Source organism: Chrysoperla carnea, chromosome 3 (genome assembly GCF_905475395.1).
Source record: "Chrysoperla carnea chromosome 3, inChrCarn1.1, whole genome shotgun sequence".
Lineage (NCBI taxonomy): Eukaryota > Metazoa > Arthropoda > Insecta > Neuroptera > Chrysopidae > Chrysoperla > Chrysoperla carnea.
The window spans coordinates 5285424-5308515 of record NC_058339.1 but is presented as its reverse complement, the minus strand read 5'-3'; the positions used below and the strand labels follow the sequence as shown (position 1 = coordinate 5308515).

The following is a 23092-nucleotide window of genomic DNA, read 5'->3' as shown; positions in this document are numbered from 1 at the left end:
AATTAAATAAGTTATAAATTAATCTTATCAAAGAGGAATTTCTATGGTTTGTTCGGATACAGATTAACAATATTATTTGACATATTGTTAATCAATTTTTTTAAATGAAAATTCCCATTTTTTATACCATGCATATATGAAATATATACATTGTATTCTAAGTTTAGTCCCTAGTTAGTAACGCTTAAAAATAAATATTGATGCTTCGAACAAAATTTTGGTATATAGTCTAAGATCCCAATTAGGATCGACCTTCACCCATCTCTTTACCGAATGAAAGTTATTTTTTATGAAATATAAAATGTTAACAAATATCCCTGCAATGGGTTGCCTAAAAAAATGTGGTCCAGACTACTTTTAGTGAAAATATCAAGAGTAAAATTTTTTGAAATTTTTCACTGACTTACATATCTAACGAATATTGATCTACTCGAAAGTAAAAGCCATAAAGAATATGCAGCAGCTATGCTGTCTGCCTCTTTTCGTTCACTATTTTCGAATTTATACAAGTTGTGAATAGTAATTACGTTCATCTGTTAATTCATTGCCTCACATATATAAATAAAGATAATTTTATTGCAAATACGGTGATATGATTGTCCACAAAATATCAGTCAAAAAATAAAGTTTACAAGCTTTCCAAGTTTTGATGTTTTTATTAAAAGTTGTCTGGACCATATTTTTTAGGGCAACCCACAACAGGGATATTTGTAAATATTTTACATTTCATAAAAAATAACTTTCATTCGGTAAACAGATGGGTGAAGGTCGACCTTAATTCGGATCTTGTACTAATAGGTGTTCATGCAATCACCTAATTCTGGTTCATTTCCGGTTCTCCATCTGTCCATCTGTCTGCGAGCACAAACAATTTTCTATATGTAGTCAACTTAAGTTGACATCCTGTATATAGACTGATAAAAACATTACCACTGAAAAATTTTAGCACTGCAAATAAAAAATTCCATCAAAATTGATTGATTCTGCTTTGAATTGTTTACCCTCTTGTTGTTAATTTTTAAACCAACCCCCATATTTATTAAAATGTGATCCTTTAGTTGATATTGTCTTGTTATTGTTATTATTAATTTATGTTATAATGTTTAATATATCCTGGTGTGTGGTGTTTGGTGTGTCCCCAGGTGTGTGTGTGTTAGGTGAGTCTGGTGCTGTGGATCTGGTCTGGTGGTGTACATACAGTACAGTACACTTATCTATCCACTTGAGACCCGCATCAGAAGAGGTGCTGTTATACTACTCCTATTGTTATATAGTCCAATATCCAAGTATTGATCTATTTAAAAAAGAATGGATTTGACTGCTTCGTCTGCAGCTGGTGGACGTAGACGAGCTGCTGCCAAAACATCTGTTGAAGATCAAGCTCTTGATCAAATTGCCAAAGAGGTAAGTTTACTTTTATTTCCTTTTTCAAAAGGTTTGTAAATATTTTTAAATTTGTAATATTGGAATATTTACAAAAAAAAAAAAAAAAAATTAAATCAACGTTGCTTCAAACTTAAAATTAAAATTTAATAGTAATATTTCAAACTATTTTGTCCTTAACTATATTTCGTTTCGATAGGATCTACTTAATAGCCCAAAGAATTAAATAAATTTTTGAACATTGATTAAGCAAAAAACTTATTTATTTAGGAGGAGGCTCCAATTTCCCCTATCTGTATAATTATTTAATATCCAGTTAAAATAGATCATAGCAGCCACCTTTTACGCCAAAACTATCCACTGGAAGCGCTGGCGTCGATTTAATTGTCCCTACCATGACTTCGTACCCAACGGAAGAAGAAGTTTTTACTTCAAAAATATACGGAAGCAACTTGAGAGAAAACCTCCTTCGTTTTTTTTTCGTCGGTTAAAAATTTATATGAATATTTGAATAATGATGAATCAATCATCCAAAATAAAATAAAAAAATCACAAATTGAGTATGTTTTAAAATTTAAATAGATTTATTGAATTTGTTGAACCACGTAATACTTGGTGTTAAATGAATAATAAGTTTTATAAAAAACATTTTTTTATTTGTTTTATTATTCAGTTTCATGTTTAAAACATTCCATGATTGTGACGAATACGAACACAGTGAACACAGTTGGAAAATAGAATTGAAAACAAAACACAAAAAATTAAGAACAGTCATCATCAAATCTTACACAAATCTAAATACTTAACTGCTTCTTCAATATTATGTTATTCTAATTTTATCTTTTCTCTGATAAATATTCTTCATTATATTCTGCGTTAAAACATGTAACTACCACGTATCTACCACGTACTGCATTCAAAATATCGAATACGTTCACTTCAGTATTGGAGTTGATGCACATCGGTTACGGGTTACGTTGAAATGGATACCTATCAATTTTTTACCATTTTTATAAGGACAGACTTTTTACTTTGAATAAAAAATCACAAAAAAATTCGTGACGAAAATAACAAATAGGGAAGAATTAAAAATTTAAACTTGCTCAAATCTTCCCAATAATGTGTCCCGATAGTTAAAGTCTATATGTAGACTATTGGATATATGATATAAATAGGTACAGGGTGTTCTGTTATTGATAGCAGAAAATTATACCAATAAATTAAGTTTATCAAGACAAATGGAAAAGTTCTTTACCAAATTTCGATCTAAGGTCTGATTTGGGAGATGTGGCTATGGGAAAAATAGGATGATTTATGAATTCACAGACCTATCAAACTCATTAAATTAGTAGGTGTCACTTTAGAATATAGAAGGAACTATCATAAAATTATAATTGATTGTAAATTGATTTAATTGGGTAGCGAATACTAAAAAAAATATTTTGTTGTCGTTAGTTATAAAAAAAATAATACATATTTATCAAATTATTTCACCAATACAGAGACACTTAGATGTAGGAGATATCAAATTATACATTAATATAGATACGGAGAGGTATATAAAATTTCCTTTTACTTACTTTAAATTATCTCTATTATCTTTAACTTCTGATAACTCACTTTCACAACTCATTTTTTTATTGAAAAAAACAAAATTTTGACAAATTATAAAAATATTTTTGCATATATTCTCAAAATTCATGGCAAGCTGGAAATTGAAAAAGTTTTAGTTTACTTGGTGAAAATAGTCGGTTTTTTGATATCGTTTTTTTGTTACACTTTTTTTGGTTTTACCTCCCGCAAACAAATCAGAACGATAACGTGCAATAAGGAACATAGTTCCAAAAATTTATTTAAAAATATTCGAATGGGATAAACTTTTTCAGTTTTTTTGTGAACCACTCGGTGAATATTCGACTGAGAGGATATGGAAGTAACAAAAAACAAAAAAAAAAAACTAAAAGAGACAATCACAGAAATGTGAAAAGGTGAAATGTCTGACATATGCGTACGGAGGCGGCCGATGCATTTAATAATGTAAAAGCGGTGATATATTTAGTGAGAGATATTCCCGTATTCCTGTTGGTATTTACAGTATTCAGTATTCATCACAGGTTATTCGTGTCTTCTATATTATGTTAGTTTTAAACTTACAATTAGTTAGTTTGATTGTGTGAATCATTGTTAGCAGTGCAAAGACAAAATATCTTTTAACTATTCTTCTAACTATAAAGAGATTGTTCATTAAAGATAGATTTTATTGTTATGGGATAACTTATATTGATTTATTGTCAAAATATTGATTAGTGATCGATCGTGTGTGTATTAGTATTACAATGGTTGTACCAAAACATTTTGTGTTAGCTTATCGTGGCTGGGAACGACATTGGCGTAATCGACCATCATTATCAGATTGTTTATTATCACCATCTGATTTTGAACCATCACCTCATATTGCTTTTAATGCTGTTAAATCGACATGGACTCGTCATGCTAAATTTGTAAGTTTTACATTTTTCTCATTGTCAAGAAAAGAATATGAAACAGAATTAGAAACTTTAAAATATAACAAAATCATTAAAGAACTAAATAAAAGAATTTGTTCTTCATTGGCTGTTATCCGGACAATTTCAGGATATAATTACATTAAAGAAATTTTTCTCTCTGCCCTCGATTCTACAGAGTGTTCCAGGAGTAATGAACGCCCTTGTTGCATTACGTAGAAAATAAATTCCTAAATAGGGTGATAAAAGTACATCCTTAAATGTGTGATAAAGCTAAACGCAATTTGATAAGTAAATATGAAATATGAAATGTTCGTGATTATGAACTTAATTATTAAAATAACTTTCATTAAAATTCCTTGAGTTGTTTTTTTTAATTCAATGCCATTTTTAAAATCCCAGATTACAAAAAAATTCAAAAATATTTTTTAACAAAGATCTATTTTTTATTCATAAAAATATAAGTAATTTACCGAACAAATTTTATCGATGTAGGATCCATTGTATTGCTTGCCAAAAAGTAATTATTAAAAAAATTAATATGACAATTTCACCTGGCCAGAAATAATTCACACCCACAATAATTGCATTTATGCATAGTTTTTATTCAAAACTATGCGAAAAATAATTGTTTATTTCGAATCAAAACACTTAAGGACATTCCTCGTTAAGTGATGAAATTATCAATTATGAAATTATTTGAGACTTCCGTTTCAAATTTTCTGTTAAAAATAAGTTATTTGTCCACACCTATGTACGTAACTTGCATATGTGCATATATTTTAACTTTTACATTTTTTTGTAATTATGTATAACGGGTTTAAAAAGAGGCAAATTGCCAAGCACTTCCTGTAAGATATAAAAAATAATAGGAACTTTGAACTTTTTACTTCTAAGTAATTTTATGTAATTTTTATGGAAATTGAAAATAAGATTTCATTCTTTCAAAAGGCGCAGCATCAATTGTTTATAGTAGTTTTTATAAACAAATGCAATTTGTTCATGTTTCCGAAAATTTTGAATTAAAAAATTGATAGATATAACTACGAACTATGGGTATTTCGAAGAATCTCTTTTAGATTAAAAGTTGTTGCAAAATCATGGCTCGTCACTTGCCTCCATTATGTCCGCTTTCTTAGATAGGATCAAAATTGGTGTTGGCCGCCGTCCTATAGTGAGTGCTGTGAGTGATATGTGACGATTCTAAACACTAAAATAATAACTTACAATAAAATCGTCTCACTAACACATGATTGTTGTCATCCTCAACAGTTAACATAGTACATATTAGTGATGGGACGAATCTTGAATTTTGTACATTCGCGAATGTACATATATTGTTGATTTTTAGTCACGAATACAAGGTGGTCATGGGTTACGGTAGTAACCCATAAATCGAGTTGGTACATATAATTCTTCATTAGCGTTAAAGAGGCCGTCGTTAAAGTTCATTAAAAATAAACCATATAAGTCCATTAAAAGCAAAATTCATTTTTTATACCATGTATATTAAATATATCAAGGTATACTAAATTTAGTCCCAAGTGTGTAACGTTTGAAAATTGATGTTAGCAACAAAATTTTGATATAGGTGTTCATAAAATCACCTAATTAGTCCGTTTTCGGTTGTCTGTCCGTCTGTCAATATGATAACTCAAAAATGAAAAGAGATATCAAGTTGAAATTTTTATAGCGTGCTCAGGACATGTCAATTGGTTTTTGGATCGTTTAGGATCCATCTAGTAAACCGTTCGAGATAGAACAAAAGTTTAAATGTAAAAAATGTTCTTTATAAAAAAATAAACAACTTTTGTTTCAAAATTTTTTTTGTAAACATCTCTATTTACCCGTAAGGGCGCAAATTAGGTGCAAATTTTTTTAGTATTACAGTGCAACCTTAATATAACGAACCTCAATATAACGAATTCCTCGATTTAACGAATTTTTCGCAATCCCCTTGAATTGTCCATAAGAGTCAATATAAAATATACCTCTACATTACGAATATTTTTTGCGAACAGCCTCTATATAACGAATTTTCAACTACATAAAAAATTTAAATACCTCTATATAACGAAATTCGTCAATTCAAAACCTTTATATAACGTATAAAGTCCCACCAATATATTACAGTTAGTATACTCCATAGTATGTAATTCATGTCGCGAGAGGTTTCGACACTTTTTTCCTCTTTATAACGAATTTTAGACCAACTTAACCTCAATATAACAAACCTCAGTTTAACGAATTACTTGATATAACGAATATTTACTGGTTCCCTTCAGATTCGTTATATCGAGGTTGCACTGTATTATATGGGAATATCAGGTACACGAGGTATATGGCTATCTGGCTATCTAAGAGTGGATGTCTTTCTTGACATAAAAAAACAAACGATTGGGTTATCAGTTCTATCTATAAATGGTATTTCAACAATTAACTCAATCAATTATTTGTTTTCACATGCTTTTTATTTGAGGTTAATTTACTATAATTGCATTTATCAAATATATAAATTTAACATTGATTAAAAAGTAATCTAAAAATATGAGCTAAGTATATATTAGTGAAGTTTGGGATTATTTCGCAATTTATGATACAAAATGATGATGATTTCTTGTCATAAACATTCGAACAGTTTTTTGCGAATGCGAATGTTAAAAAACATTGCGAATATTCGTGGCATCACTAACACTTACGTATAAAATGATGAGTATAATTTGATCCACTAATGCTAGTATTTTATTTGTTGTACAACATTCTCATATAAAACTTTAAACTTGTATAATATAATAATTTGTTGGTATCAACATCAAGTACTTGTTATGTTGTGTTGTGTTAATGTTGATGTTGACCAAGGTGGTATTACCTAGTTTTATATATTAGTGTTATAATTATTTATTATTATAATCATATTCACAAAAATAATAAAATAAAATCTTATCTAATAATACTGGTTACTTGGTTAGTGGTTACCGAGTTCTTTCTTGTATAAGTTTCTATTCTAAATCATATGTTTTGTGTTTGTTATGTGTTTGTTGCGTTGCGTCTTCAATGATGTGTTCGTGTTTTTTTAAAAATATTTGTGAAATGTGAACTCTAATGATTGAATTCCATGAATATATTATTTAAAGTTTTATTTTTGTATTTTAAAAACAATGTTATGGAATTTATTTAAAACAAAAAAGTGTAATAATTATTTAACAATTTAATTTATTGTAATTATTGATGCAACAATCCGTGATGCATAATTCTAATTCAAATCTTTCTTGATTATTTATTTAGAAAATCAAGTTGTATTATCAATATTTCGATAGTTTTTAACCTTTTTTTTAAAATTATTCTTAAGCCATAATTTTATCTTAAAGAAGTATGAGGCTATTGATTTTGGCTGAAATTTCAGCCCGTTATTTGCACGTCTACGTAACATCAATCAAAAGATAATCAATACGCCTCCCAAATTCATAATTTTCATGAAAATAGGTTCAGCGCTACCTATTTGCCTTGTGCCCATGTTTGGCGACTATAACGAAAATAATTCGACGTGATCATCTCGCACGGATTTTTCTCGACCTTTTATAGTACTTTAAAAAGTTTAACTCCGTTATTTCAGTCATTTCACGTTAAATACTCCGAATTTCAGTCGTCAATATCTCTGAAAGTGTTGTCTTTTCGAAATATACTTAAATGACACTTTTTGCTTAGAATTTATTACTCTATCGATTTCTGTTGCCAGGATTCGCTGTTGTGTTGTGGATATCGCGCCCCCTGGTTAAGTGCACTACTCGACACCATATAAATTTTTTTCTTGGGTTTTTATCTACTTATCGTCAAATTTTCACGTCAATTAAAGCTGGAAAGAATTTAGAGGTTTAATCCTCATTTACTGAAGATAATTTTTCGGCATCTTAAAATTGGCGAAGCTGTACTTCTGCACAATAACCATTTGTTAAACTGAGCAATAACAATTTTTATTTTTATTTATAAATCAATTTTTAAATATTTTTCTCATTTAACGTTTTAAGTGAAAATATCCTCTGCATGACAAAATTATTCTTGGAAGTTTGATGATACATGGTATTTACACATAACTTATACACTTCTTGGAATATTAAGTCTATAGAGACTAATCGAATATTTTTTTGATGCGATTTTTGGGGTGAAAAAAATAACTTATCCAGGAGGCCAAGAAGTTACAAATTCATAATTTTTTTGTAGTTCTCCGAAGGGGAAAGGGGGTAATGTTTTTAATCAAATACATAAACACATCTGTTTTCAATATATTCAAGGCCTTTATAGAAATTAAATTTGATTAAAGAAGATTTAAACTCTTTAATCCTCTGGATAGATAGAGATAAATCGTGACATCTTATATAAACGTAAAATATTCTTTTTTCTGCGTTGACATGTAAATAGGCACTTCCTATTCCACAATGTCCATCCAAGAGTAATGATTGAAATGTTTTATGTATTGTACCTTGTATGACTCAAAAAATACAATAATCGATTAAACTTGAGTTTTGAAGCGCTTCAAGGTTCTGTAACACTTGAAAATATTATTAATATTTGAAATATTTTTAAATAATCCATTCAGTTGTTTGAATAATTCCGTTTCGGGCCCACGTTCATATGAAATTTTTGTAATGTTTTGATTTCAAAAACATCTTTGAGTTACAAAAAATGTCACATTCATTTAGAACATATTTGGTATTCGATTCTAGGCATTTGTGTATTTTTTCAACTCTCTTGAATGTGGAGTGGTTTTAAAGCTAAGTAACCCTAAAAAATAAAATATTTATAATATAATATTTCTCAATATAAATAGGAATGATGTTTTATTTGCATTAGACAGACATTACATTTTTATTAACAATATGTTAATTAGAATCAAATTTGGACTGAACACATCATATTTTTAGCAAGTTTAAATGCGTATATAGAAATTATTGAGTAATTATTTTTTTGCAATGCATAGCAATACATTTTGTTTTAAATAAAAATAAAAATTAATGTATAATATATACAGAGTGTCTAGCTAAGTTGGCTACTTATTGAAATTTTTTTTTGATTATAAGGTTTACTTTTAAAAATATTAACATTCAGCTATTCACTTTTCACTTCGAATATACAGGGTGAGAAAGGTCGATAGGAGTGTTAATGGTAGTTTAGAAATGGTATACCATTTTGAACAGATAATAAACAGAAATTACATATCGTAAAGCAAGAACTTTCCAACGAAGAAGCTATTCTTAATATGGTAGAAAATAATCCTTCTAGTACGTCTACTGTACGAAGAAAAAATTTTAATTAATAAGACATTAAACTACTATAATGAACAATGTCTGTACTTAATTGGTTAAATTGAATACTGCCCATAACTACTGAACTAATGGGTTTTGAACAAAAGTATATAAGGGACTTTCGACTTAAAGTTGTTCAAAGAATACGCTCTTAAGCTATGTCAATCAAGTCACGGGACACCCTGTATATATTAATCCAAGTTCTTAAACGTTCCTCTTGCAGAAACTTAGTATTCTCTTATCAATACTAAATAATCGAATCGAAAAGGTTCGTCATAGTGTGTTCGACTAAAATCAAATAGAAGGATTGATTTATCTCCTCCATTCTTTAAAGAGTGTCTAATAATTTGACTTAAATTGTAAAAACAAAATTACATCATTAATTTTTCAACGGGATCTCTTAAACTACACAAATTTTGCTTAATTATTGTATTTTTATTTTTTTTTTTCATTACATAAGCACATCCAGTTTGTAAAGTATTATATTTCATTTACTGAGAACTATGAACTCAATTTTCAGAATTATAGAGGATATTCTAACTAAAATAAATAGGTTAGTTACACTTCTACTTTATACTTTTAATATAACATTGTTTTTTATTTTAACTAAATTTTTATTTATTTAATGTTATATATATGAAAATGTTATGTTCGTTTGTGTATTGCTTATGGACTCAAAAAGTTCTGCATTGATTGAGCTCAAATTTTTACACGATATACAACCTGCTTCGAGGGTGGTTTTTGTCTATATTTTCCTCTCTATTTTTCCTTTTTTAAAATCCATGTTTTTAAATCCAATTTTCTATGTGGAAAATATGATGTTACTAGGATTTTTTTAAATTTCATGTGATTTATATTTCATTAAAATAATTCTAATTATTCTCACAAGCAGTATGTTAGGAATGTCTCTTTATTAATCGAAAATCTGAAACTATATTTTATTGTTTTACGAGAAATTGAAAACAAGGGCTTTCCAGCCTTAAAAATTGGCTTTAAATCATACAAAAAACTAAAAAATGGAACTAATGATAAAATTTTTTATTTTATAATGTATGGAAGTTTCAATGTATTGTAGATCATGTAGCTGTGATTTAAATTAGAGAATCACTTACCTATTATTTGTTATGCATTTAATGTCTAGCATTGACAAAAATACATAAAAAATAAAAATTTGTACATTGATAACATAACATATGATAACGGTATTTTTAACGCTACATTTTACTTGATACCTACTCAATTTAAATACTTAGAGGTAATAATATTACGTACGTATAGTGCTGTGCTTTTATAGTGCAGTTTAATTCATCTTCAATTCATAAGATTTTATACTTCATACTAGCTGTTAAACCCGCTTCGCTGGGTTGTTTTTGCACATTTAAATATCAAAATTGTTAAATGAAAGACTTTTTTTTTAATACTCTCTGTGTGTACGGAACAGTAAGATTTTTTTGGCCGATCCCAATATTATGTCTACACTCTCTGTGTGTACGGAAAAGTAAGGGAAAGATCGATAGAAACCCATGGAATATTCCAGAATATTCGAGAAAGTTCTAGAAAATTCGATAGAAATCCATAGAACATTCCAGAATGTTCGAGAAAATTCTAGAAAATTCGATAGAAATCCATGGAACATTCCAGAATTTTCGAGAAAAATCGAAAGACATTTGCGCCAGTAGCGCCATCTAGTGAATATTGTACTATTGACAGTGGCGCCATCTATTGAAAATTATTAGAACTAAAAAATTGAAAGACATTTGCGCCAGTAGCGCCATCTAGTGAAAATTGTACTATTGACAGTGGCGCCATCTATTGAAAATTATTAGAACTATTTTTTTAATCTATTTTCTATGAATTCCTAGATCATTTTTAATTCCACCCTCCACCAAACTCCCTTATTCACAATGGGAGCCTAAGGGCTACCCAATGACATAATCCCCTACCGAAGGTCAATGGTTAGTTTTAGGGAAAATTGGGGACATACAAACAAACACTCTCTTTTTATATATATAGATTATTATAGAGGTTTTTAGTTTGAAAAATTTTAGTTTGAAAGGCACATATTTTATACCGACACGAATTCGATCTAAGGTTAAAGTTTTTATATAATTCTAAAGAGTAATTTTGGAAACCTTATTATCGTACTAATTAATTATCTTCTATTTAGAAATTTTTCCCCAACAAAACATTAAACTGATCTGATTGTACTATAAATATTCTGATACATTATACTCTATATTATATTATATACATACGATTTGTATGATCATATATTTTACAAGGTTATTTAAATAAGTATTTACTTGGATTTTACAATCTAAAGCATATTTATTGTTGAATTCAATTTTATGAAAAATCAAGAAAATTATATCAAATGTAGATTTTCTGAAGGACCTCGCGATATTAGATAGGAAAATGATTTTCTGTGAAACTGTTTTAAAGTTAATAATAGTCATTATTTTTAACATATAATGACTGATAAGCATATTATCACTTCCTTTGTATCGCGCAGTCGGGTAAAAATAATGAGAGCACTAATATTCAAAACTGTCTATACAGGATATTTCAACAATTAACGCATTCAATTGTTTCTTTGCACAAATTTTGTTTTATAACTAGCGTTTTTATTAAATTTATTATCTCAAAAGGACAAATAACTAATCACGATGTAGAAACAGTTTGTTTACTTGTGACTCTAATGACTGATCTAAATGTTCTAATTAGCCTTTCAACATAAAAAGTAATTTATTTTTAAGTCTGATAATATAATATTTACATTTCCACTCAGGATTAATACATAAAATATTGCAAACAAATATATAGTCTAGTCAACAAGTTCAAATTGGTGAAATATAGAATTAATGGTCGTAAAAATACGTGTTTTGATGTGATCTTGTTAAGTATATACAGGGTGTTCTCTTATTGACTGAAAAACTATTGCCTCCTGAAAAAATTGAGAAAAAAAAGAAGAAAATGTTCTTTACCAAATTTTGATATGAGGCCTAATTTACGAGATAATTACCCTACTCTTGTTATAATCAATTAATAAAAAATACATTCCTCAAAATCAAATTCATCCAATAATACTTAAACAGAGGGTGTATTATTATATCATAGTGAAAGACGTCTCTAAATGCAAAATTATTACAAAAAAAAAAAACTCTATTTGACTAATTATGTTATTATAAAAATTAACTAATAAAAACCAAGTATTATTACACTCCTTTTCTTTGTAAATTAAGTGTTGTATGCAATATAACGTGCGAATATCACATACCCTAAGCATGTATTTGATGAAAACTGACCATAGTCCGTAGTTAGTAGAGAACTAAAAAATGAAGATTTATATACATTTTCATACAAACTTTCTTCCCCTATTTCTCCCTTTTGAAAGGGAAATAATTCCTTTCTTAAATGACACATACAGTATAAAGTCAAATTATCTGCTTCTGGCACATTTTTCTAGACCTCATTCCGAATCCAACAACCTGTCACACGTATTTTTACGATCATTATTTCTATATTTGATCAATTTGAACTTGTTAACTAGACTAATAATTAAAAAAAACACACCTCATTAAAAATGATAAGATTAAACTTGGTATTTTAATCGATGTACAATTCTAACAAAAAAAAAGTATCAAAATACGTGCACATTTTAAAAATAAGTTTTAATTAAATGAGAACAAAAACACAATTAAATAATGGATGCGATTGACATACAACCATCATTATCACCATTAGAAATGAGTTCGAGTAGTGTTGATGAGATATCGAATCGAAATAGTGATAGTGTTTCATGTTCAGATGAATGTTTATGGAGTGAAATAGAACCAGTGAAATTAAATAATGATCAAATTTATAATAATAGTAATAGTGATAGTGATGATGAATTTGGAGATGCAAAAAATGATTTAAGTGATTTAGTTGTTAATGGACACGATTCAAAAAAGTGTGATAATAATGGATCCTCGTTATATATTGAGGCGAAAAACGATCATGTTGGTGAATTTAATCAGAAGAATAAACATAGTAATGATTCATCGAATCATATGAATGGAAAAGATTATTTTTCAGATTTTTTGGATAAATGTAATGATACTGTACGTTGGTTTTATCAAATTTTTAACCAATATTCTTATTTCTTTCTTGGTATATTTCCGACGATTGTCAATCATAGACATAATACCATAGAGCTGCAAAGTCGCCACCCAAATGGTTGATCGCAGTAGATAGAGATCAGATAAGATAGTCGCGTAAAGCTGTTTTCGTCAATCGTATACGTTCTGTAACCATAATAGCATACGTGTCTTTTTTAAGTTGACTATACTAATGTGGGAAACTAACTAGGAATGAGCTTTTATTAAAGCGAAAAACAGAAAAAATTCATGAATATTGCCTATTATTTAAGTATTAAAATTAAAAAATAATTTATGAGGACAAACTTATTTTGTAAAAGTATGATTTTAAAGAAAAGTTTAGAAAAAGAATGTATAAAATATATTTTTATCAACAACATATTTTTACTAACAATAGAATTTTATCAACAATATGACGCTCTTATAACAATACATGGGACCGGTTTATTGTAGGCTTTTATATTATATGGTCTGTTAATTTTTCATGAATGCATAAATTTGTTGAAAGTTAAAAAAAAAAATGTTTCCTAATCAATGATGATAATAGAACAAAAGCTGTGCATTTGACTTGTGAAAAATTTTTAATTGTTTTCCTGTGTCATAATTATTTTCATATTTTGTTGGGTAATTTTCTTCTATAAATAAATTGTATTATCGAAAATTCTAGATTTTAGATTGCCACATTAACGAGGTTTTAATAGTCATTCCCCTCTTTTCGTTATACTTTGTAGTTTAAACAAAGGAAAATTTTTTAACGGCTTCCTATTAATTAATATTTGACCTTGACTTACTCCCTATTATTCCACTTAAATGTATAATTTTTTAATATAAATGATTTTAATTATGAAGGGAACGAATTTGTTAAAAATTTTACTTCTTAATTCGATAATTTTTATTAAATTATAATCAGAAATAATAAATATTACGATAATTTTTTGTGAGCCTTTCATTTTTGGACCTCGAGTCATAGACCTTAAATTAGTCACTTTACCGTCGTTTCTCTATAATACATTATAATAGTCCGTCTTAAATTAGTAACTTTAAAATCGGTTTTCTCGAAAACTAATCCATGAGTATGATGAGAGAGCACGTAAGTACATCCAATGTGTATAAGAAAAATATACTATTATATGCTTGTATATAATAGTATATCTTTCTTATACACATTGTATGTACATAACTCTCTCATACTCATGGATGTACGAACTCAAATGCATAATCAAACGCACTTATGACGCAAGATATGCCATTTGTCATATCATATCTTAGCAATAAACATATTCGCTCCGTGCGTGAGTTTCGTTTCTATGGTAACGATACACTACTTTAATTATACAATTGTATGGATGCATATATAATTGTATGGATTGCATTTAAGACTTACATTTAAAATTTAATATTCTTGTCTCACAAATTTAAATAAATAATTATGATAATTTACATTTGAAAAATAATATTTGTTCAATTTGATTTCTTATTTTCACAATTTTTAATGCATTAAGTTTAATTAATTCGTCTTTTTCAATAATTTTAATTTGACATTTCTATTACATTAACATGTAAAGAATTGCAAATTAGTCATAACAGCCCCCTTTAACTCCAAAATTTTTCACTTAAAGCGCTGGCATCGATTTTATTGTCCCTACCATGACTACGCACACAACGAATAGTCTAACCATGGAATTGATTCCTCGTCAGCTGATTTTTATGGGAGCCGGTGGAAAATGTTTGTTTGAATGTACTCAACAAAGTCATATATATGCGTTTTGGTGATTTTTCGATTTACGCCCATTGGATCGGACAGAAATACCCTACTTCCAGACATCACATTCTCTTTATTTACCATTTAAATGAAACTATAGGATTTTGTATTTTGGGCAATTCTCAACATTTTTTTATTCGTGACATTTTTTACCTAACCTCACCTAACTCACATAACTTTAAAATTTCTAAAAACGTATAAATTCGTTTTTTTTTTTACTGAAGCCGTATTTCTATGCCTTAAATATATTGTTTAATGAAGTATTGATATTCATAGAATGTTAATTTGTTTTAGGCTGAAGCTCGGTTAGCAGCAAAAAGACAAGCACGCGCTGAAGCTCGTGAAATCCGAATGCGTGAATTAGAACGTCAGCAACGTGAACTAGAGGAGAATGCAGATCGTGTTTATGATATGTATACAGGTAATTATAAATTTTTTTTATTATTTTCAGATACTTTAAACGGTCTGAGTAGATTGTGCATAATTTGGAAGGTTCATGTGCAAAATATAAGCTATAGATAATTGGAAGCGTCATGTACTTTTATATGACGCTTCATTTCTTGATCTCTTGACACTTCAACAGTTGTCATATAACAGGTTGGCTGATAAGTCCCCGGTCTGACACATAAATGGCGTCGCTAGTATTAAATGCATATTATTTTTATATAGTACCAACCTTCAAATGATTCGTGTCAAAATTTGACGTCTGTAAGTCAATTAGTTTGTGAGATAGAGCGTCTTTTGTGAAGCAACTTTTGTTATTGTGAAAAAAATGGAATTTCGTGTTTTGATAAAATACTGTTTTCTGAAGGGAAAAAATACAGAGTCCGGAAACTCATTATCAAGCCAAGTTTTTGCTTCCACTGTATTTTTTCCCTTCAGAAAACAGTATTTTATCAAAACACGAAATTCCATTTTTTCCATTTTTTTCACAATAACAAAAGTTGCTTCACAAAAGACGCTCTATCTCACAAACTAATTGACTTACAGACGTCAAATTTTGACACGAATCATTTGAAGGTTGGTACTATATAAAAATAATATGCATTTAATACTAGCGACGCCATTTATGTGTCAGACCGGGGACTTATCAGCCAACCTATTATACTATTCATTGTACGGAATTGGAACAAAAAAAGCTCGTGATTGCAATATTTTTATATTGTACAGTTAGTAATATGAGAATCGTCTTTTTATAGATCCCGTAACCAGAACTGCAGCAACTGTTCGTTTAACTGGATCAACTAGGAATACAATGTTATCAAATAATAGTTATATGTCAAGTCGGAGGAGTTCAGAAGATTCCTTAGAAGACAGTGGAACTTTAAGGGATGTTCGTGTGAGTGTATTTTATAATTATTTAGGAAAAGCTGCAATTAATCGAAAATTGTTTGAATAAGAAGTTTTTCTTTTTATAATTTCGAAGAACAGAACTGTAGAATTGTTTTTTTCATTTGTTTTAAATAAACTTAATTTTTTTTAGCATGAACTTCGTGAAATAGAAGAGAAATTTCGGAAAGCAATGATTGCAAATGCACAATTAGATAATGATAAAGCATCATATACATATCAAATAGAATTATTGAAAGATAAATTAGAAGATCTAGAACAAGATCATATACAATTACAACGTGAACATAGAGATAAATGTCGGGAGCATGAACAATTAAAACGAGCGGCGGCCAAATTAAAAGAAGACTTAGTATTTGTTAAAACTCAATTAGAGGAACGTGACGTGTTAATTGCTGAGAAAGGTTTAGTTATTGTTGTGTGCGAAGAGAATGGTTTAAATGGTTACGATGATCCCGATCATAATACAAGTAATGGTGGCAATGGTGATGCTTCAGAGAATGCAAATGTTATGAAACCGAAGAAAGCATTAGTTAGTATAGAAAATGCAGAATTATTAGAATCAGCAGGTGAAGGTAGTCTAGATGTGCGATTAAAACGTTTTATCGAAGAGAAAAAAGAATTAGAGGATCAAGTACGATCGTTACGTATTGAATTAGACGAAGAACGAAATAAATCACGAAGACGACGACCTAGTAGTAACACATCATCAACAATTGGTAGTACAATCACGCACAATGGACCCGACTCTGAATATTTTAGTGATTTAGATGTAATTGATGTACAAAGTAAGTTTCACTGTAATCTGTCATATTAGTATAAAATAAAAAATCCTAGCAAAAAATATTTCTGCCACGGGACTCCAGGGCTATAAAATGGACTAATAATTTTTATTTTTTTTTAATTTTAAGGAGAAGCAAATAAACAATTAGCAGATTATAAATTTAAGTTACAAAAAGCTGAGCAAGATATTGCAACTTTACAAGGAACTGTTGCTCGTTTAGAAACACAAGTTGTAAGGTATCGTGCTGAAGCTGAAGCGTCAGAACGAGCTGAAGATGAATTAAAAACAGAAAAAAGAAAATTACAGAGAGAGGTGTGTATTCAATTATTATTTGTATAAAAATTTATTCTTAGGTCGTTCAAATAAAAGTGGAACCGAACAAGAGATAATGTAGATGTATTTGTATGTGAACTCTCTCTTGTTCGGTACCACTTTGGTTTGAACGACCTAAAGTAGAAATGTTTTTATTTTATATTTTAATAAAATGAATCTTCTTACTTACACAGATGATTATTGATTTCTGGGATGAATGCCATTGTCAATAAGGTATTTTAAAATATCCCCAATGTGTGCGTTGTCTTTATTTAATGTGAATGCATACACTAATCGAAAATAAGTTCCTACAATCAACCCAAAATATTCGATTTTTATCAATCATTCTAATCTATCAAAATTGCAACACATAGGTTTCAGACTCAATGAAAAAATCACTCGATTCCATCACTGGCAATAAATAGATATCTGAACATTTTAAATTAGAAAGTTGTTATTTATTGAAAAAGGTAACTATTTGTTTTCGAAACATTTTTTCGCAAACCATAAAATTTAGGCAAAAACGGGTTCAAAAGATTTACTCGAAACTTTATTTTTGTATCGATATTATTATTTGTATAACTGCTGCGGAATCTAGACAATCTTCGAGGAAAATTTTTGAATAAAAGTGGTCTGTTTTTCTATAAAGACAATTTTTGATCAAATGGAATGAAGAAACGCGCAAAAATCTAAATACAGTAGAACCTCGATAAGTTAAAGTCCAAGGGAAACACAAAATATTTTAAGTTATAGAGGTTTTAAATTATCAAGGGTCTATGTTAGGTAAAGGTTAATATAGAGGTATGTACATGTTTCTATGTACCCTAGTTAATATAGAGGTATGTACATGTTTCTATGTAGTTTTGAGGGCCTATACAGAGATTATTTATTTAAGTTATAGAGGTTGCGTATTTTAAGTTATAAAGGTTTTGGACTCTGATGGGAAGGGAACAAAGTATTTTTTGAAGTAACAGAGGTTTTTATGTTACCGAGGTTTAAGTTATCGAGATTCTACTGTATTTGCGATCAATTACTGTCTAACCTATTCGGCTTACAAAAAATGTTTGCATTTTTATAAAGAACAACGTTCTAATTTAAAATGTTTGACAGTTATGAATCAGAGTAAGGTTTTAATTGAATCTGTTTTAGATTTAATTCAATTTTTGTATAAGATGTGTGCCTTTGAAAATAACCATTTTCGAAAATAACCAATTTCCTTCGATTAATCTTTTTTTTCGAGTTTCACGTATATGCCAAGATAAAAAAAAATACCTATGTATAAAGTAAAGAAAAATTTTATAATGCTGTAACATTTTCAAATGAGATCCTGTGTAATGTACTTGTTTTAAATATCACTAATACATAATTGAGTCCTAGTGTTTTAAAAAAGAATTAACTAAAACATTGTAATTAATCATATGTTTGAAAAATTTAGAATTTAGATAATTTAGGCATTTAATTTATTTGTGATGCATATTTCATTTATATTTTAAATTTAGAATTTTTGATAATTTTAAAGGTTATTTGTAATAGTATCTCTTTCTTATACACATTGTTTAATGTATACATATATATATATATATATATATATATATATATATATATATATATATATATATATATATATATACTCACACTCGAGGAATGCGCATAGTGCGCATGTGAAACATAAGCGGAGTCATCAATTTAATATAAAATGTGAAGAAAAGTAAATAAAATTTAATATTTTGATGTTCTAAATTACAGGCTCGCGAATCACAAAATCGAGTCGAAGAATTAGAGACTGCCAACAGCCATTTACAAAAACGTTTAGATAAATTGAAGAATGCCAAATCAACATTATTAAAAGAACTTTGATATTGACCAACAGCGAGGCCGACCTCGACGTCAAACACATTATTATTATCATCATCATCGTCATCGTCATTAGCAACATTACGTCTACGTCGACATCAATCGGAGCCATCAAAGTCACCATCATCACCAACCTAATCAATCAATCAACACCACCTAATCAAATCAATTTTATATATTTTTAAACTAATACGTAATTTACTATATTTTGAAAACTAATATAGTATAATTGACTATTTCCAAGAAACCTAATAATCAAAGGAAGTGGTTCTAAGATCACTATCACAAATAGAATCTTAAAAAATTCATTTTAGGATAGTAACAGCTGTGATTAATATGTATAGCTCATTCATTGAGAGTTTGAACCTTATTTGTTATAGTTAAAGTAAAGAGCAGAACATTTTGAAGGGAAAACTTGTTATTGTAAAATAAAACGAATTTAAAAAAAAAACTCTTCAGCGTTACCTTCTAAATTATGTACAGAAATAGTGTTCAAAATTTCAAAAGGATCGATGCTATAGCCTTTTCAAGAACCTGGTTTACATGAAGTAATCGACTCAAAGACGAAGTTGAACAAACAGCGTGAACTGGTAACTATACAGTGGAAATGCGTTTCATAAATAACTGCTTCATTTACAGGTCTTTTAGTTCAAATGTATGTGGAGAGATTCTCAATGGGAGGGGGGGGGTTTAAGGCTTGAAATAAGAAGCATTTTTTTTAAAAACTTGATTAACGTCAAGTACTTTATCTGCACAAAATAAACATTATTTTTTAAGAACCTATTTGTGATAGAACTTGATTCACTTCCATAATAAAAAATAATGTATGTACATTTTAAGGTTCCAAAAAAAAAAAAATCATGTTTTTATTTACATAATTTATAATAATAATTAACATATTATATAATATATTCCAAAAAAAAAAAAATAATTACTGCAACAAAATGATGTATTTCAAAAATTTTGAAAAAATAATACACATTATGTTGCATGAGAGATAATTGCAAAATTTTTAATTACCTTTGTTTTCTTTATATTTTACACCAGAAACAATTCGGAAAAATCCATTTTTTTTACTTCCTCGACTAGGCCGAGGGTTATGTGTTTAACAGGTATGTATGTATGTATGTATGTATTATTACGATTAGCTAGTTAATATTGATGATGAAATTGGGGAAAAATCTTTTCCTTCTTTTTTTTTTTTAAATAGTTCTAGTATCACGTACTGAATGTAAATTCACAAAATCCTTACAAAAAAAGATAGAAGAAGTGTCGCCATTTTGAGATTAACCTTTTCGGGCCTATTTCTCCGTAACCGTGCACTTCAGGCTAAAAATGGTATTCACCTTTATAGTAGATAATTATATTTTCTCTTGTTTTTTGTTAATTTTTTTTTATCGTAAAAAAAATTCCAACGGGTAGTTGCTGTTTTTGCAGGTAAGAAAGTAAATTATTTATTTCTAATTATTACGGAAGCCTGAATGTGTCTTTAATTAGCCACTACCGAAACTGTCTGGAATTATTAATAATTGTATGTCCGGATTTAATGATAATAATTAAATTTAATGATAATGTTTATAATTTTTAACTAACTACGTAAGACAAATTATAAACATTATAATTTTTCATAATGATAATGTTTATAATTTTTAACTAACTACGTAAGACAAATTATAAACATTATCATTAAATCCGGACATACAATTATTAATAATTCCAGACAGTTTTGGTAGTGGCTAATTAAAGAATAGTCATTACCGACTGACATTTTCAAAAAGGTTTGTTTCCATAATGTCCCACAAGTCACAAGTGCACTTGTTGAAAGTGAATTAGTTTGTTTTATATTTGTGGATAGATACTTTAAAAAAAAACCTATTGAGACATTCAGGCTTCCGTATTATAGGGATTTCAAAAGAACAAATAAAAGTTTGTGTGTACAATTGATTTTAAATAATTTATTTATTAAAATTTAAATTAAAATTTATTCGGATTAAAATTTCTGTAATTAAATCAAGTTATTTTTAATTTCATTATAAGCCCATTGTATTTTTTCAAAAACTTGTGACGATTCTTGATCGGTACCAGTACCAGGACGATATTGTAATGATAATTTAGTAAAAGCTTGATGAACATCATCAATATTTACACATGTTTGTTTCAAATTTAAAACATCGTATGGATTTGTTTGTTTTAAAATTTCTTCTCCATCCATATTTTCATTATCCGCATTATTTTTACGTTTTCGTATATTTGTACTCATATGATAATTGACTTTATTTTGTACTGCGTTAAATATTGTTTCAGTAATTCGTATTTGTCCATCATTTAAATAATTTTCATCATAATTATCAGTATCTTTCGTGTCATTAGTTATAGTTTTCAAAGTATTTTCAATTTCTAATTTTAATTGTTTTAAAAATGGTGTACATTTTTCAACAATACAACTGATACTACCAAAAAATGCTGCACATAATTCCCACATATCACTGTAAATTATAACTTTTTCCACGATTTGTTTTAAATCGTTTGTTTGAATATATTTTAAAACGTTCAATGATCCAAGCTTGCTCATTAATAAATCATATCCTTTTTTACAACTTAAAATTGTTAAAATGGTTGTGTTTAATTTACCAATAAAGTCTGTTGATACAATTCCTTTTATAGCCTCATATAATGTTTCCCAACCTAATAAAGTAAAAAAAAAAATTATTTAACTATAAATAGACTGGTCGTCTACATTTTTCGGGCCAAAGCCAAGATACAGCAAACCAATACATGTAGGTTAGAGTAGCTGTCCTTGAGTGGGACACACTTAGACCATAGGGTTCATTGAGATACCGAAAAAGGATTGGCCCATCCCTGGCCACCACTCCAAGAATCATTTGGATCCGTTTAAGAACAGCAGGAGTGCTTTGACGTCGACGGACTTTAGATCGGAGAGGTCTTCAAAGAAAGGATGACTCAAGTAAGTCTATCTCCTCATGGCAAGAGCTAGGCAGTGACAGAGAAGATGAGGCATTGTCTCCCCCCCCCCAATGTGACAGCTCCTGCACTAGTCGTGATAAGCTATCAGGCCCAGGCGTTCAGCATGCATGCCGCCCAAGGAGTGTCCGGCTTTTTTTTTAATTAAAAAGAAAAATCGGTATGAATACTCCTCTGTGTTTTCCTGTACTAACCTTTAAGAAAACGATTTTGTATGTTTGTATCAATTATATTGGAAACAATTAAAAATCGTCCAACTTTATTACATGCCTGCCAGAGTGTATTTAATAATGGTTTTGATAAAATCCCATTAGGTATAAAGTTTTTATTCGCCAAATTAATAAAAGATTGTGCTTTCTGTAAAACATTCCCAATACCATTCATTATGGAGTCAACACCTGGTACCATTTTGATTAAGCTCATTAAATTGTCCATTTTTAAAAATGAACGCGCTTTTGATATTAATTTATTTATATATCCACCAAGAGCTGTTATTCCCAATGAGACAGCCGTTATACCAAAAGTAATTAATTTGGATTTAAAGTAGTTCCAATCGAATGCAATTTTACCACCAATTAAACAAATGATGATATCAAGAATACCTTCTGCTATTAAAGTCGCAGCAATTGTTTGAGCATATTCCATTATAAATGGAAAGAACCATCCTAAACCTATAAAAAAATAAAATAATTCAGTGATCGTATTTTGAATGGATGGACGTC

General features: G+C 28.7%; 2 protein-coding genes across 4 annotated transcripts in view; one reads left to right on the top strand and one right to left on the bottom strand.

The window, feature by feature from the left end:
• The window catches only part of LOC123295558 (leucine-rich repeat flightless-interacting protein 2), a 25028-nt gene extending 5201 nt beyond the window's left edge, over positions 1-19827 (top strand). Inside the window, exons 2-7 of one of the 3 annotated variants that reach the window (XM_044876948.1) lie at positions 1143-1404; positions 15383-15509; positions 16288-16427; positions 16572-17226; positions 17350-17534; positions 19281-19827. In XM_044876948.1, the coding sequence (XP_044732883.1) occupies positions 1309-1404; positions 15383-15509; positions 16288-16427; positions 16572-17226; positions 17350-17534; positions 19281-19391 (1314 nt within the window). In that variant the 5' untranslated portion in view covers positions 1143-1308 and the 3' untranslated portion in view covers positions 19392-19827. Of the gene's footprint in view, positions 1-1142; positions 1405-3704; positions 3885-12846; positions 13291-15382; positions 15510-16287; positions 16428-16571; positions 17227-17349; positions 17535-19280 lie in introns of those variants that run through there. The other 2 variants (XM_044876947.1, XM_044876946.1) reach the window with 2 other exon arrangements.
• Positions 19487-23092, bottom strand: part of LOC123295001 — an 18479-nt gene continuing 14873 nt past the window's right edge. The window contains exons 16-18 of the mRNA XM_044876195.1: positions 22565-23041; positions 21937-22073; positions 19487-19522 (exon numbers count right to left, since the gene is read on the bottom strand). Coding sequence (XP_044732130.1) covers positions 19487-19522; positions 21937-22073; positions 22565-23041 — 650 coding nt within the window. The remainder of the gene's footprint in view (positions 19523-21936; positions 22074-22564; positions 23042-23092) is intronic.